This window comes from Convolutriloba macropyga, chromosome 7 (assembly GCF_964194025.1).
Source record: "Convolutriloba macropyga chromosome 7, txConMacr16.3, whole genome shotgun sequence".
Classification (NCBI taxonomy): domain Eukaryota; kingdom Metazoa; phylum Xenacoelomorpha; order Acoela; family Convolutidae; genus Convolutriloba; species Convolutriloba macropyga.
The window spans coordinates 48,118,402-48,132,417 of NC_134474.1; the positions used below are offsets into that span (position 1 = coordinate 48,118,402).

Consider the following 14,016-nt stretch of genomic DNA (forward strand, 5'->3'; position numbering starts at 1 on the left):
ATTTCTAGGCAAAAAATACCGAATTTTTACCAAAAAATACCCAATTCATGGCAAAAATACTCAATTCTTCCCAAAAAATACCCAATTCGTGGTAAATAATACCCCATTTTTATCAAAAAATATCCAATTCTGACCAAAATACACCCAATTCATGCAAAAAAATAACCAGATAGAGCTCAAAATACCCAGTTTTATCAGCATATTTCAAAAAATTACCCAAAATTTTAAAAAATTTACGCAAATTTGTCTAACTTACACGCATTATTCCCACAATTTTGTAATTTCAGAACCTTACAAGTTACAAAAGCTTTAATGTAATAAAGAAATCTCTCACGTGATCCCATTAATTTTGCTTGGATGCAAATGACCTCTGCTTTGTGAAGTCTCCTAATAATAATATTACTGTGTCATCTGTTAATGTGCCTAAATTTCTCACGTGATTAGACAATTAGTCGCTATATTATTGTCACAATTACTCATAACATTACGCTTACAACATTGTAATTCACAATTACGTCATAGTGTCGTCATAATTACGTCATAATAACGTCACAATTACGTCGTTCAGTTGTCTCAATTACGTCATTATGTGGTCATAATTGCGTCATATTCAACAAACAACTTTTTATTTCCATTTATTTTCATTTTTCTGATTTACAGAATTGAGTGCAGTTGATTACAATAATCTTTACAACTTCTGACAAAAATTTTATTTCATCGCAACTTCCATTTTAACAATTTTTTACTCCTCCTTTTCTCACTCCTAATCTTACAAATTATTTTCAGAGATGCCTCGAAAGTCGGACCAAAAAGAACTTTGCAAGTCTTGCGATAAGTTTATTTTGAAATCCAATATGAGCAGACATCAGAAGCGTCAAGCAAAAATTTGCTCACAATGCTCCCAGTCATTTCCGGACGACGAGAAGCTGCAGCGTCACCTTGCTTCTAAACATGCTCCATCTCTCATTCAAAAGAAGAAGTTTTCATGCAGAAGCTGCAATTTATCGTTCTCCACATATTATCAACTTCTTCATCATAAACGAAACAGTCGCCAGCATTCTGTTCCATTGGCTTACGATGACGTTGACTTAACTATCTATGGAGACTCTCCCGCTCTTCATAGTGAACTTCAAACGGTTCAACACTTTTTACAAGACTCAGTGCTTGAATTGTCTAGAAAGAAAGTACACAACTTCAAGTTAGTCGAACTCAGCCACGAAATAGTGATCAACAAATTGGATATTGTTTACAAAGACTTACCCAGTTCAGCTAAAATCAATATATCGTTTGGATTCGTGCTGCAGAGTGTGCATAACTCTGACGAGTTTCGATACCATTACGCAGCAGATAGCAACCCCGTATTCTTGAATCCTATGGTTCTCTCTGATGACTCAGATCTCAGTTTTATCAAATCGAAATTGAGAAGTGAAGATTTTCTGCCCAATCTAATTAATCAACGTCCAGACACGAAGTGGAAGTTTTATTGTCTAAAAGTTACCAGTCAAATATAATAAAAGTGCTTTTTGCACAAATAACACCTAGAAATCAGTCGCTTCTTTCCAACTCACCACGAATAAAAAACTTGAAATGCAATCTTCATCCTCATCTTGAAAAGCCTACAAACGAGCAAGAATTGCGGAGCAAACACCAACCCCAACGCAACCACCCCGATCCAAAACACCTATAGTAACCGCCAGCCCCCATAATGTAACTTTGAGAAAATAATCCACGTTTTCAGCAGATCATTGGTAGCTTTGCCCACTACCAAGGCAGCAGTACTCACGGAGACGGAGATAGGTGAATGTATTCTCACCATGAACCAGACCCGTCTTAAGGATATAAGTGCTTATATCCTTTCCTACTGGAATGATCTTTACATGAAATTGGATTACGTTTGCGCGGATTAAAAGGTCGCTATACCGAGCGCGCTGCGCGAAGAGCTTATAGAAGATCTCCACGCCCGACACCCGGTTTGTGGGGCATGATTTGTACGGGAAAGCACTGCTCTTGGCCCTTTCTTAAACCTATTATCCCTGGTAAGAACTTCAAACCACAAAAACCATGTACTGGAATAAATCAGGAATATCAGATTGACTTTGAGGGACCAATTGTTGATGAGAAGGGAAGTAGTTATATGTAAACAAGACAGGGGGGGTAAAAGGACGTACCTATGTATAAAGATTACCTATAGCCTATTTTCATCAATTTTCCAAAGACGTACCTAAAAAAGAGAGTGAGAACAATAGACCTCTCATCTTATCGTAATTACACAGGGGTAATTATCTTAATTACCCCTGGGAAATGCATCCGCTGTAATGCACTTCAGCTAATCTTATCTACTTAATATATCTGCGGAACTTTCACTTTTAATCACATTTTATTCATCCGCGCATAGTTATCACAACTATAACTTTCTTTCATTCATTGACATACGGAGAATACTATTTTATCATTTTTCACTGCAATTCAGTCAATTTTTACTAGAATTTACCCGATTTTGGGCTGATATACGTAAATTTTGCCAAAATACCATTTTTTGCCAAAAAATACCCAATTCTTGCCAAAAATACCCAATTCTTGCCAAAAAATACCCAATTCTTGCCAAAAATACCCAATTCTTGCCAAAAAATACCCAATTCTTGCCAAAAAATACCCAATTCTTGCCAAAAATACCCAATTCCTGGCAAAAAATACCCAATTCTTCCCAAAAAATACCCAATTCTGGCCAAAAAATACCCAATTCTTCCTAAAAAATACCCAATTCTGGCCAAAAAATACCCAATTCTCGGCAAAAAATATCCAATTCTGGCCAAAAAGTACGCAATTCTTGGCAAAAAATAGCCAATTCTTACCAAAAATTACTCAATTCTTACTAAAAAACACAATTTCTAGGCAAAAAATACCGAATTTTTACCAGAAAATACCCAATTCATGGCAAAAATACTCAATTCTTCCCAAAAAACACCCAATTCGTGGTAAATAATTCCCCATTTTTATCAAAAAATATCCAATTCTGACCAAAATACACCCAATTATTGCAAAAAAATAACCAGATAGAGCTCAAAATACCCAGTTTTATCAGCATAATTCAAAAAATTACCCAAAATTTTAAAAAATTTACGCAAATTTGTCTAATTTACACGCATTATTCCCACAATTTTGTAATTTCAGAACCTTACAAGTTTCAAAAGCTTTAATGTAATAAAGAAATCTCTCACGTGATCCCATTAATTTTGCTTGGAGGTAAATGACCTCTGCTTTGTGAAGTCTCCTAATAATAAATTTACTGTGTCATCTGTTAATGTACCTAAAATTCTCACGTGATTAGACAATTAGTCACTATATTATTGTCACAATTACTCATAACATTACGCTTACAACATTGTAATTCACAATTACGTCATAGTGTCGTCATATTTACGTCATAGTAACGTCACAATTACGTCGTTCAGTTGTCTCAATTACGTCATTATGTGGTCATAATTGCGTCATATTCAACAAACAACTTTTTAATTCCATTTATTTTCATTTTTCTGATTTACAGAATTGAGTGCAGTTGATTACAATAATCTTTACAACTTCTAACAAAAATTTTATTTCATCGCAACTTCCATTTTAACAATTTTTTACTCCTCCTTTTCTCACTCCTAATCTTACAAATTATTTTCAGAGATGCCTCGAAAGTCGGACCAAAAAGAACTTTGCAAGTCTTGCGATAAGTTTATTTTGAAATCCAATATGAGCAGACATCAGAAGCGTCAAGCAAAAATTTGCTCACAATGCTCCCAGTCATTTCCGGACGACGAGAAGCTGCAGCGTCACCTTGCTTCTAAACATGCTCCATCTCTCATTCAAAAGAAGAAGTTTTCATGCAGAAGCTGCAATTTATCGTTCTCCACATATTATCAACTTCTTCATCATAAACGAAACAGTCGCCAGCATTCTGTTCCATTGGCTTACGATGACGTTGACTTAACTATCTATGGAGACTCTCCCGCTCTTCATAGTGAACTTCAAACGGTTCAACACTTTTTACAAGACTCAGTGCTTGAATTGTCTAGAAAGAAAGTACACAACTTCAAGTTAGTCGAACTCAGCCACGAAATAGTGATCAACAAATTGGATATTGTTTACAAAGACTTACCCAGTTCAGCTAAAATCAATATATCGTTTGGATTCGTGCTGCAGAGTGTGCATAACTCTGACGAGTTTCGATACCATTACGCAGCAGATAGCAACCCCGTATTCTTGAATCCTATGGTTCTCTCTGATGACTCAGATCTCAGTTTTATCAAATCGAAATTGAGAAGTGAAGATTTTCTGCCCAATCTAATTAATCAACGTCCAGACACGAAGTGGAAGTTTTATTGTGTTACAAATGTCACTTTCTTTGTATTTCTTCTTAGTGGTGTTCCGCTTGGATGCATTCAACAAACCATTCCATCAGCTTTAGTCAAGAATCCCTTAGCTAAATGTTTTATATCAGATGGAGAGAAAAAACTCTACCACGACAACTTGTGTATGTTTCGTGCACTGACCTACGATATACATGGCAGCGATGCGCTACAACAAAATACGTTGAAATTGAAAGCAGTCATTCCTCTCAGCGACAAGGAGAGATGACGAAACGTTTCCAGGAATACATGAAGACGATATTCATTTACTTGAAGAGATAACTGACAGAAATATTCAAATTTATTCAATATTTTTTGAGGAACAATCTGCAATGTTTGCTGAACTAACTCGTCGCTCGTTGATGAAACGCACAAAGACAACTTCGTTGCTGAGATATAAAAATCATATCTGTTGGACAGCGGACATCAACAAATTCCTCAAAAAAATCCGCTGCTACATATGTGATCACTTTTTCGATAGATCAAACAATTTGTTGGTTCATCTGAGGACTTGTTCCAAAAATACACAACATAGGTATCCCTCAGGAGCCTATCAATTAGCAGAAACGATTTTCGATCGACTGGATGACGTTAAAATTAATGTTCCGCAAGAACTCAGGCTTTTTTCGCATCTTATTGTATTTAATTTTGAGTCAATAACCGTCCCCGACAATACACTCAGAAACACAGATTTGACTTCGTGGATTGGAAGACATGTTCCCATTAGCGTGTCGATAGCTTCCAACCTACTTAAAGACCCAATATTCATTTGCAATGAAGATCCATATCAACTAATCCGTGATTTTGTATCCAGCTTGACTGATATAGCAGAAAAAAGCACACTATTAATGAGAGAAAAACTCAATGCTTTCGTGCTGGAACTGGAAGAGAAATATTGGGCTATTCGACAATTGGTTCCAGTGAAAGATACCAACGAAGCTGAACCCGACGAAGAGGAGGACGAAGACCTTGAAATTAGGAGACTGAGATGCGAGCTCAAGATGTTATCAAATTTGAGACAAGACTTTGAGAACTATTACAGCACTATTCCTGTTTTCGGGTTTAATAGCTCGCGATACGACTTCAACTTGATTAAAGAATATCTTTTGCATCATCTGTTAATAGAGAGAAATGTTGTTCCCGAGGTGATTCGTACGGGAACAAATATATTGGAATGAACTTTCTTGGCTTGCAATTTCTTGACATTTTGAACTTCCTGGGAGGAGCTACAACTCTGGACAATTTTCTGAAAGCGTATGGGGCCAGTGAGGAGAAGGGTTTTTTACCTTATGAGTGGTTTGACAGTGCTGAAAAGTTGAATGAGACCCAACTGCCACCAATTGAAAGTTTCTGGAGTAAGTTGAAAAACCATAACGTCTTGTCAGTCGATTACGATAAGTTCATGGATTGCAAAAAAAGGGGAATTGAAGAAAAGGAAGCTTTAAAAAAGCTGAAATTGAAAACATTTCCCAAAAATAAAGAGGAAAACTATCGGGAACTTCAAAACCTTTGGGAAAAGGAGACATGAACACATTTCGTGATTTTCTCAAGTGGTATAACAACAAAGACGTCGTGCCCACTCTTGATGCGATGACAAAAATGATTCAATTCTACAATTCAAAGCAAATTGATATGTTGAAACTGGGCTATACGCTACCCAACTTGGCAAACAGAATTCTCCATTCATCAACAGATGCTGCATTTTTTCCATTCTGCGAGCAAGACAAGGAATATGATAACTATATCAGAAATTGGCTGACGGGAGGACCCTCGATTATTTTCAACCGATATGCAAAAGTAGGCGAAACGAAGATCAGAGAGTCCGAAAATGTGTGCAAGTCTATTGTGGGCATTGATGCGAGTCAACTCTACCCATTCTCAATGACCAAGGAAATGCCAACGGGACTCTACACAAAATGGGAGTTCAATGACGACACTGCAAAGTTTCACCCAAAAAAGAATTGGAGGAGTTTCTTTGAGCAGCAAGTAATCGATTACTTGCAGAGCACTCGTCCAGAATGTTTAATACAGTCACAGTTCAGTCACAAAAAACAGAAAAGAATTGGAACTTATCTCGTCGATGGCTTCTGCTCTCATTGCAACACAGTGTTTGAGGCAATGGGATGCTTCTTTCACTTTTGTCCCTGTCAAGAAGAAAAGCCGCTGTTATTTGAAGATATAGAGAACGGATTAAAGACACGGGAACGAGAGAGTGATCGAAGACAATATCTGCAGGGATTAGGATACACGGTTGTTGAAATTTGGGAGTGTCAGTGGAAACAGTGGAGGAGGGAAAACATAAATGGAGTAAAAGATTTCGTCAACAAGAAATATCCATTTCAGCAATCCCTTTCCAAAAACGCTCTTATTGAAAAAATAAAACGAGGAGATTTGTTTGGAGTAGTCGATTGCAGCCTCGAAGTCCCCGAACACTTGTACCCTTACTTTGAAGATTTTCCTCCTATTTTTAAGAATTGTGAAGTTGAACGAGACGACATTGGGGACCATATGAAAGAATTTGCTGAGCGACACAAGTTATTATCAAAATCAAGAAAAATGCTCATCTCTAGTTTCAAGCTTGACAGAGGACCAAATATTACTCCACTTTTGTTATTTTATCTGGAAAAAGGAGTGATTCTAAGAGACGTTTTTTGGTTCCTACAATACACTCCCCGCCGCTGCTTTCAGTCCTTTGTGCGAAACGTTGTTGATGCTCGCCGCGAAGGAGATCTAAACAAAGACTCAACAGTCGTTGCTGAAACTATGAAATTGATAGGTAACAGCTCATACGGGTATCAGATAATGGATCGTAGCCGGCATACGACCACAAAATATGTTAAAGGTTCTCAAGTGGATAAATTAATTAACAACAGATTTTTCAAGACCCTAAATGAGTTGCCAGAAGAGATTTATGAAGTGGAGTTAAGCAAGACACGTATCATACATAAAGAACCATTGATAGTTGGTTTTTTTATTCTGCAGTACGCTAAGCTTACAATGTTGCAACTCAAGTACAATTTTTTCTCCTCCTTCTGCGATCCAAACAAATATGAGTTGATTGAAATGGATACCGACAGTCTGTACATGGCGCTTAGTGAGGAAAAACTTGACAAAATCATTCGACCAGAAATGCAATCGTTGTGGTACTGGATGAGACAGAGCGACTGCAGTGATAATTTTGCAGCAAACTCATGCAGCAACTTTTTCCCACGTGAATGTTGCAACAAGCATGCGAATTTTGACAAGAGAACTCCAGGCTTGTTCAAAGAAGATTTAGATGCTCAGAAATGATTGCTTTGTGCTCAAAAACTTATTGCTGCTGCGATGAGCAATCAGATACTGTAAAATTATCCAGTAAGGGGCTCAACAAAAACAACATCGAGGAACCCTTAGCCAAATACAGAAAAGTATTTTTTGATGAGGAGCGGGTATATTCAACGAACAGGGGATTTCGCGTAGTCGACAATCAGAAAGTATGCACATATGAACTCAAAAAAGTGGGACTGTCATACTTTTACCCCTAGCGTAAAGTCTGTGAAGACGGAATTCACACTACTCCTTTAGATATATAAGTCATTTTCTTTAGATTTTGTAAATTTTAGCCTTCTTTCATTTTATATCTTTTTCAATTCACTGTTTACCTCACAAAATGTTTTTTGAAAAAAAATCCTTGTATAAAAGAACTAAATTAGATACAAATACACATACAAATGATTAAGTACAAAATTTACAATTTTTTTTAAAAAAAGTTTTGAAAACCATTTGCATCATTGTACGGATTAATGTTTAAACAATTAAAGATTTTGGTTGTCAAAACTTACAAAACATCAGCAAAGAACTTCAAAATATGAAAATCATTTAAATATTTAGACGAGACTTTAGAAAATAACACATGCGCAAAATAAATAGCATATAAACCACACAATTCTGAATCTTGGAGTTTTTCCTGTACTAATGAACCAAAGTTTAATTTCGTCTTGATGCCATATTTTTCCAAAACTTCTCCCATCGAATCACCGTAGAACAACTTTCCATTTTTATTGGCTAGCAAAATCCAGTGGGAGCCCGGTTGAGTAGATGGATCTGTGTTGATTATACAAAAAGTGTTTGTAGGTAAATCTTTTGGTCGAAGATCTGCTGGGAAGGAACCGAGATATTTGAACTTTAGGTGTTGGAACCTGTTGACAACATGTAAGAGTTGTTGATTATCCATTTTTGGTGACTGATCCCTCCTTATCAATTGCAATTGAGCTTATACGTTCACCACTAACAAATAATTCTACAGTATTGGTCAAATTGTTAGCAAAGTAGAGCTCCAAACGAATTCCTGCTCCAACTATATCAGGAAAATGCATTTCGACATTGGCCTCCTGTGTTGAAGTAAGATCGAAAAATAAATGAAAATGGTTTTCAAAATCCTTGTATTCAATGTTAGGACCGTCATCATCAAATTTGAGTGCTTTCATCGTTTCAGCATAAGCTCTCACGTGATTTTCTGTTTTCAAGTTTACAATAGTTTGATTCCCACGCACAATTTTAACTTGTCGAAGACCAAATTTACGAAAATGGAACGGATTAGTGTTGTATGTTCCACTGAACTCATTATTCAGATTCATAGCAATATCAATCATTCGAGTTGGTTTGTTTGAAAATATATTTTTTTGTATAAACTGGTTCTGTCCTGCGGGAAAGATAAACAATTTTGGGAGTTCTTCATTATAGTAAAATATGGCAGGTTCTCGCAGCAGTCTACTTTTAAACTTCTCATCCAGTTATCTGAGATCGCTACCTGTCTAGTAAAAAGGCAAGCTTCCAAAATTAAGGCCTCCGAGTTCAGCCCACCAGTATCGATCATATAGAACGCTGGAGATGATCGGATCAATTTCAGTCTGATGTTGACATTTGGGAGAAGTAAAGTTTCACAAGCAAATAGACCTATTGACAACGGACCGTAAAAAGTAAATTCATCTTTATCTTTTTGAAAAACAGTATCTGTAAATGCTCTTTTTGTAAAATCGTTCGGCTCAATCTCGTATCGATATCCTTGGCATTGGGATAAACTCTCCTTGGTTTCTTTTGTTCCTGAAAATTCAGCAGAGACAAAAGCTTGGTGAGCGTAAAGAGAATTGGCACTGTGAACTTGTTCATTGTTTAGATAGACTTCGCAATTAGAGAAAAGTGAATGAAGCGCATTGTTTACCAATAATGTTTCTTCGGCATTATCCAAACGTGTTCGATCGCCTTTAATAACCCTTCCTCTGATGAATAATCGAGTAGATCGCAAGTCAGTGAAAATATTACGATCAGTTTCCAATTGAAATTCGATTGTTGATTCGTTTAAGGAATTTGTTGGAAATATTTGTTGTTCATTGGACCAAAGAATTGGGTCTAAAATTGGAACTTTCCCAAAAAAGTCGAGCATAGAGTGAGACAAGGAATTCATTTTAGCCGACCGTTTTTTATAAGGATAATTGAGGAAATGGTCAAGATTTTTTCTGGAATAATAACGTAAGTTGAACTTGACCAATAGGGAAGAAGGGAACAAGGTGCCCAGCAGCGTTTCTTAATTCTACATGGATACTGTGGAAGTTGGATTTGATTACTTTATGGAATCTCAAGTGTTCGAAACTGCGATAACTCAGAACCTGAGATCTCTTAAAAATTCTCATCATTGTGGAACTCTCGGTGTTTGAACGGAAACGAGCGTAGAAGAGGACATTTCACATCACCGACTGAATTGGGTTCAACTATATCCAAGTAGAGTAAAACTGTAAGTGTTCCAGTAATATCAAAAGGGAGATCTGCCGTTGCCCAGGACTTGGTGTTGTATGATCCTTTCGAATCAGGTGGCATAACAGGTTTGTCAGCTTCAACGCCCAAGTTAGCAGCCAAACTTTTGCTGAAGGATACATTTTGAGATCCTCTATTGCAAAAAGTTAGTCTTCGACTTTTTTTGTCGATGTTGATAGAAAATTGAGGATCTAAGTTTTTGGGATGTCGTGCTTTTTTGGGTATATCTGTAAGACTCTTCGCAAATTTGTCCATAGAGTTAAAAACTGCTGGTGGAATAGCGAATACATGCTTAAATTTCTCATCATAGTGAAATGTCATCAATCCTCCTTCAATGTTATAACATATACCGGGATATGATACTTCGACTAAAGCTACTTCCCCTGATCCATCCAGTTCAATTTTGTCGGGAAGAAAATTGGTGAACGAAGCCTTTGCATTTTGAGGGTAAACTTGAGAGGAAGCGTTGGACACCAATTCTAGATAAAACGAATTCATGATGTTTGACTGTTCTGTGTGACGTTAGTTTGGAAAAATGATTTGTCAAGGTTCTTCAAAAAGCCTTTGCGAATTTTTTGTCGAGTAACACTTTGTCTAGTGTTTTTCCTCTTTTTCATACCACCACCAACTTGTTTCTGTATTGTTGATTTTGCAGTCTTCTTTACTGCTTTTTTAACCGAAGTCTGTCCTGATAAAACACCACCAATTTCGGGAATGGCTGACTCGATTACATCTCGTCCAATTTTTTTTGCTGCAGGTAAAACGTATTTCTTGAGAATGGGAAGAGTTGTCCTAGCGACTGTTCTAGCCAAGGCTCCAAAGCCACGCCCCCTCTGACGAGGAACTCCTTTAAAATAAGGTAGATTGTAACCGTCCATTTTCTAGCGCGACTAATTGAAAAATGATTATGCAACTTTTGACAATTCTTGTTCGTAAAAGATTCCATCAATGTTTTCACCTTTCTGATCAACAACAAAATATGTCGGGAAGGGCGCTGAAGTATTTATTTTTCGAACTAGGAAAATTTCATGTGTATAGTGAGGTTTATATCCTTTCTGAAATTTGCCCTCTGTTAATGCCAACCTAACTTTATCTCCTACTTGAAACTTGGGCTTTGTGTTTTTTCGTAGCTTCAATCGCTTGTACATGACAGTCAAAAAGTAAGCATTCACTACATCTTTGGGCGCCAACCCAATATTCCGATTGATTCTTGAGTTAATGACGTCAACAAACATTTGCAGTTCTTTGATATAGGTTAATGTGTCGTTTTCTTCCAGGTAGCGGTAAGTTAAATTTTTCAGGGTTCGTATAGCTCTCTCGCCAAAAGCTACTTTCGTTTCACTATAAGTGTGATAATATTTGACTCCCACATCCTCGCAGAAATTAGCCATATCTCCAAAAAACTCTTTTCCTTGATCTAGCCATAATTTTTTTGGGAAATTGAGTTCGTTCTTTTTCGAACACATCTTGATAAATGCTGCTTTCACACCCTCTGCTCCTTTGCTTCGCAATGCTTCCACTCGCAAAAATCGAGAAAAAACATCAACAGTAACGAGTAAAAAGTTGATACCTCGATTCCATCGTGATAGTTTATCCATTTGTGCAAGATCCAAGCACCAAATCTCATCAATATAGCGAGCATGCGCATTTAGCCGGGGAAATTTTCGTCTGATTCCTTTGTACTTCGTATAAGAGTCTTTTGACTGTAAAAATTCTGTAACTCTCTCGCGACTGATTCCACTTGCTTTTGTTAGGTTATTGATAGAACCGAAAGCTGTTGGTCCCTTCCCTTTATACAACTTCTGCAATTTGATTCTATCTGAAACTCTATTTGAACCAGTCTGCGCCATACTGTGTCCTCAAAATGTTGTTTTTAACCAGATGTGGTCTCAGATTTAGAACTTTAAGAATAAGGAAATAGTTTGGATCAACTGGAGCGTTCTTCAATTTAATTGAATGAAGGAATGTTTTTATGTCAACTCCTGTGTCAACGTTGTCAACAATAATTGTATTGGAAAGTGAAATTTTCAACCGTTTGTTTTCGTATATCTCTTTCAAAGTTTTCAATGTCTCAGGATATTTCTTGTAGTGAAATTCCAGGTCTGTCTTAAGTTCTTTAGGTGGACGATTGGTTTCTTCGGAACGTTCTTCTTTCACTTTTTTGATAACTGGGAAAACCGTTTCTTCTTTTTTATAGATCTCGCTGTAGGGTTCCGATGGTTTCCTTTTTCTGGTCTCCCACAGTTCTTTTGGAACAAGAACAAACTTTTTGACCTCACTCATTGAAGAAAGTTGAAAATTTGTTCATACAAGGTTGGTATATGTAACTTAATATTGTTATTCCAGCTTTTGAGCCCAATATAAGTCTTCTGGAACTTAGGGTTGTTGATTTTGATGTGAGCTTTCTAAGTTGTTTTTGGAAGCGAGTAAACTGATTTCTTCTTAATCCTGTGAGGTTTCCTTCAATCAAGTTAACAATACACTCACAGAGAAATCTGATGAATTCTTTAGGACAATGTAGAAGAAAAGCTGGCTGAAACTTCTTGTTGAGATTCCGAAAGAGCTTCAGATTATAATAATTCTGTGCGTTTATCATTAATATCACTAATACGAGCACGACTGTTCGGTACGAAGAATTCTGAAGGAAATGAAGTTACATTTGAACAATATCTTAACAAATCAGGTGTAGATGGTCTCAAATCAATCATAAAATGCCCATATGGTTCTTGTGTTGCGTCATTATACCATTGTTTTAGTTGTTTTCCCAGACCCAGTTGTCTTCCCAATATATCAATTTGCTGCACATCTCTGGGTGATTTGAACAAAACAATGTGAGTAGTCTGAAGCTCGGCGTCACGTCCAGTTTTATTTTTGTGGAAGAGATTATGTTTGATATAAACACAATTTAAACTTCGATGTCTACCGGCTGTCGCAATTTCGTTGAATTTTTCCGACTTGGAAAGAATGTCTAATGAGTCATCGAATATAAGTAAATATTTTGTGCCGTCAGCTGGTAAGTTCTCATTTAATTCAAAGTCAACGCCCTGAATGAATTCTATGCCTGCAATTGATTGCATCATTGTATCGTAAATTGTCTGAAAGTGCTTATAAAAGTATAAAATTCGATCAAACGAGGGTTGAAAAGTTTTCATTTGTAGCATATCATTAATGAAAACAGTTTTCCCAGATCCGGAAGGACCAACAAGATACATCAGAATGCGTTCCTTTGTTGATATAATCTTGTTCATTTTATGCTCTGGGATTAGGAAGAATGTAACCAACAGCACTTGAAAGAATAGCAATCCAAACTGTTCGTTCGTCACAAGTTCTGGCAAAAATAAGGTTGATAATTGAAAAAAGAAGAAGTATTAGTACAACTAAGCACTGGAATTTTGACAAAAAAGCTGTTCGAGAGCAAGTGCGTCCACAAATTTTCCAAGGCGGTCGCTCCTGATTGTTATTATCGAAAATAAAGTCAGCTGCGTGATTGCTATGATCTGTCATTAGAGTGCAACTGATTTTTGTTCGTGCTTAGGAAATAATGATTCACACTTTGATTAAATGGAATCGTGGTGACAATTTCAGAAAACAACAATATGCTATACCTGTTATATGTCCCAAGAAACAAAAGTTTAATTTTGAATTAAGGAATTGAAACATGTAACAGTACCCGGGAACAATATTTAGATTTGTTTTCAGGTATCCCGTTGCATCATGAAAGGTGGCATGTAAACGAAAAATTTTCGACCAATTCAAAAGTTTTTCTAACTTTGAATCGCCAACTCCTATTAGACCTCCAAAGGGAGCTTCTCTGTTAATTTTATCTAGATCT

General features: G+C 36.7%; 1 protein-coding gene across 1 annotated transcript; it reads left to right on the plus strand.

The window, feature by feature from the left end:
• Positions 1–5,918: 5,918 nt before the first annotated feature.
• LOC142343051 (uncharacterized) lies at positions 5,919–7,685 on the plus strand. The gene has a single exon (XM_075394738.1). It carries the CDS (start codon positions 5,919–5,921, stop codon positions 7,683–7,685), a length of 1,767 nt encoding a protein of 588 aa, XP_075250853.1.
• The last annotated feature ends 6,331 nt before the right edge of the window (positions 7,686–14,016 follow it).

Coding starts and splice junctions, on each gene's coding strand:
- LOC142343051 (XM_075394738.1), top strand. CDS start 5,919: ATGAACACATTTCGTGATTTTCTCAAGTGGTATAACAACAAAGACGTC.